The sequence below is a fragment of the Martes martes genome, assembly GCF_963455335.1.
Source record: "Martes martes genome assembly, contig: scaffold_325, whole genome shotgun sequence".
Lineage (NCBI taxonomy): Eukaryota > Metazoa > Chordata > Mammalia > Carnivora > Mustelidae > Martes > Martes martes.
In genome coordinates this window covers 51,391-54,422 of record NW_027666586.1, presented here as the reverse complement: position 1 = coordinate 54,422, position 3,032 = coordinate 51,391, and the positions used below count along the sequence as shown (strand labels likewise).

Here is a 3,032-nt window from a genome sequence, read left to right as displayed (position 1 = left end):
ATAAACTTATTTATGGAGATAGGAGTTGATCGGTATTTTCTGATAGGACAGTTGAAAATTATTTTTATAAAAGAAATCTTCTGCATTTACAAAGTGATGGTAAAATGTCATCAGTTCATCATGGAGCCCCATTTATTAAACATATCAGGGTGTGAATGTTTTGGTCCATGCCAATGGGGAAGTGGGGAGAGAGGAGGGGGAAAGAACCTGAGTGTCCAGTGGAGTTGGGATTGTCTTGAGTTGTGCAGAGGATTTATGAACTAGAAAAACAAGTGTTGTTTGGGTAGCCATTTTGAAATGATGCAAACTATTGTAATTTTCACTTTTTCCAGATAATTCCCTCAGCATTTTGGCAAAGCATAATGGATTCAACCGCCAGAAGCAAGAAGTCTATCTGTTGCCAATCATAATCAGCGATAGTGGGAATCCTCCTCTGAGCAGCACCAGCACCCTGACCATCCGGGTCTGTGGCTGCAGCAGTGACGGTGTTGTCCAGTCTTGCAACGTTGAAGCTTACGTCCTTCCGATTGGACTCAGTATGGGCGCCTTAATTGCCATATTAGCGTGCATCATTTTGCTGCTAGGTACGTATCTCCTTCATCGCTTAATGGTCATCATTTTTCTGGTTCATAAATGACTATAAAATAGGACAGCAAAGCAAACCTGAACCCCAGTCAGGGGTCAGCATTCTTTTGGGGAAAAGGAACTTTCCTGCACTTCTGCAAGCTTTGACGTCACTAAGGAAGGGTGAAGGGAAAAAAAGCACTGTGATAGCCAATGCCCAACGGGAAAGGGCAACTCGGTGCCTTTTTCAATGCCATCACTAGTGAAGAGAGAGTATAATGGTGGTGGAAGTGGGAATGGACCTTTATGTGGTTACAACAGATCTATTCTATAAAAAGCCCTGCAGATCTGATGGACACCAATTTACTGCAATGGGAGGCTCTCAGGTACCCAAAATACTCTTTTTTTTTTCCTAAATAATGTACAGATTGGGTTGCTGAGTCCATCCAAACACAAAGTTTGGTGAGATAAAAAGAAAACAAATAAGCAAGCAAAAAATTTTTTTTTCAAAATTACACTGTGTTCCTCAAATATGTTCTTGATATCAACATCAAATTAATATGAAGATTGCAAAGTAAGGAGAGCTTTTTTTGTGACTTTTCTATTAAAAATATCCATTTATGGGCACCTGGGTGGCTCAGTGGGTTAAAGCCTCTGCCTTCGGCTCAGGCCATGATCCCAGGGTCCTGGGATCGAGCCCCGCATCGGTCTCTCTGCTCAGCAGGGAGCCTGCTTCCCTTCCTCTCTCTCTGCCTGCCTCTCTGCCTACTTGTGATCTCTGTCAAATAAATAAATAAAATCTTGAAAAAAATATCCATTTATGAAAATGAGATTAGAGTAGGAAGATACAGAAGAGGAAAGTCACACCTCATCCTGTCCTTCAGTAAAGACTGTCAGTTATTATCTTTCCACTTGCACCTGTCCTGTTCACTCAGAGTCCAGATTAACATTATTTCTAGCCATATTTTACCGCATGGGCCCCATGAAGTTTGATTTGGTTAGCCTGGCGTGTTAGGTACGTATCTGTTTCCCTTTGCCCACCCACAGGCTTACCTTCCCAGACAGAGGAGTCCTAGCTTTCCTACAAGACAAGAAATTGTCCATGCCAATTTCATGTTCATCTTGATAATATCACTTCATCTGTGAATGAAGATTAGTTGATTGGAGAGAGTCTTGAAGAGCTGATAAGACACTAACTATACTAGATATGATTAACTCCGCTCCTTTTCTTTATAGAAGAAGGGCATGGAATCAAAGGATATTAAATGGCTTGCCCGAGAGCCGCAGCAAGTTAGTTATTTTATCTGTGCTGTTTTCTATTTTGTACCTTTTATTCTAGAGCTTATAACAGTGTTACATGCAGCTTTCACCACAGATAGATGCAAACTTACTCTTTTAACCCAGGCTCATCACCATTTAGTCCACAAAAGCAACCTGGAGTCATATGCATTCAGAATTCAATCCCCATCCTTCAGAAAGGTGTTTAATTCCCACGTGAATGTTATTAAGGCGATGCCACTCTCTCTTAACATACACGATGCAGTGCTTGTGAAATTATTTGCAAGTCAAGCTAATTGTTATTTCATATTTTTTTTTTTTTTTTGCCCACAGTCATCGTGGTGCTGTTTGTAACTCTGCGGCGACATAAAAATGAGCCCTTAATTATTAAAGATGATGAAGACGTACGAGAAAACATCATCCGCTATGACGATGAAGGAGGAGGAGAGGAAGACACGGAGGCTTTTGATATTGCGACTCTACAAAACCCAGATGGAATTAATGGATTTTTACCCCGTAAGGATATTAAACCAGATTTGCAGTTTATGCCAAGGCAAGGGCTCGCTCCTGTTCCGAACGGTGTTGATGTCGATGAATTTATAAATGTGCGTCTACATGAGGCAGATAATGACCCCACTGCCCCGCCATATGACTCCATTCAGATTTATGGTTATGAAGGCCGAGGGTCTGTGGCTGGCTCCCTCAGCTCCTTGGAGTCCACCACCTCAGACTCAGACCAGAATTTTGACTACCTCAGTGACTGGGGTCCCCGCTTTAAGAGACTGGGAGAACTCTACTCTGTTGGTGAAAGTGACAAAGAAACTTGACAGTGGATTATAAATGAGTCAGTGGAACTGAGCATTCTGTAATATTCTAGGGTCACGCCCCTTAGATACAACCAATGTGGCTATTTGTTTTAGAGGCAAGTTTAGCACCAATCATCTATAAACTCAACTACATTTCAATGTTGAACCAAAAATTAATAATAAAAATAAAAAGTATATGTTAGGAGGTTATAAATCTTGTGGAGTGTGAATTAAAGTATGTGGAGTGTCTAGAAGTCTTTGGATATTTGATATTTACCTAACCACCACAGACAAAGATTGGGATCCTGGCTAATCCTTAGAGAGATGGTTTTTAAAAAAAAAGAGGAAAAAAATCCAAATTAAAAGGTGCTTTCTTAGAAAAAT

At 40.7% G+C, this 3,032-nt stretch overlaps 1 protein-coding gene across 1 annotated transcript; it reads left to right on the top strand.

Moving 5' to 3' along the window:
* Positions 1 to 332: 332 nt before the first annotated feature.
* Positions 333 to 2,669, top strand: LOC308337911 (cadherin-8-like; the record flags this gene model as incomplete). The annotated part of the gene is made up of 2 exons (XM_080831458.1): positions 333 to 584; positions 2,176 to 2,669. Coding segments are annotated over 2 exons (746 nt in total), but the record flags the coding sequence as incomplete, so codon positions are not given.
* Positions 2,670 to 3,032: the final 363 nt, after the last annotated feature.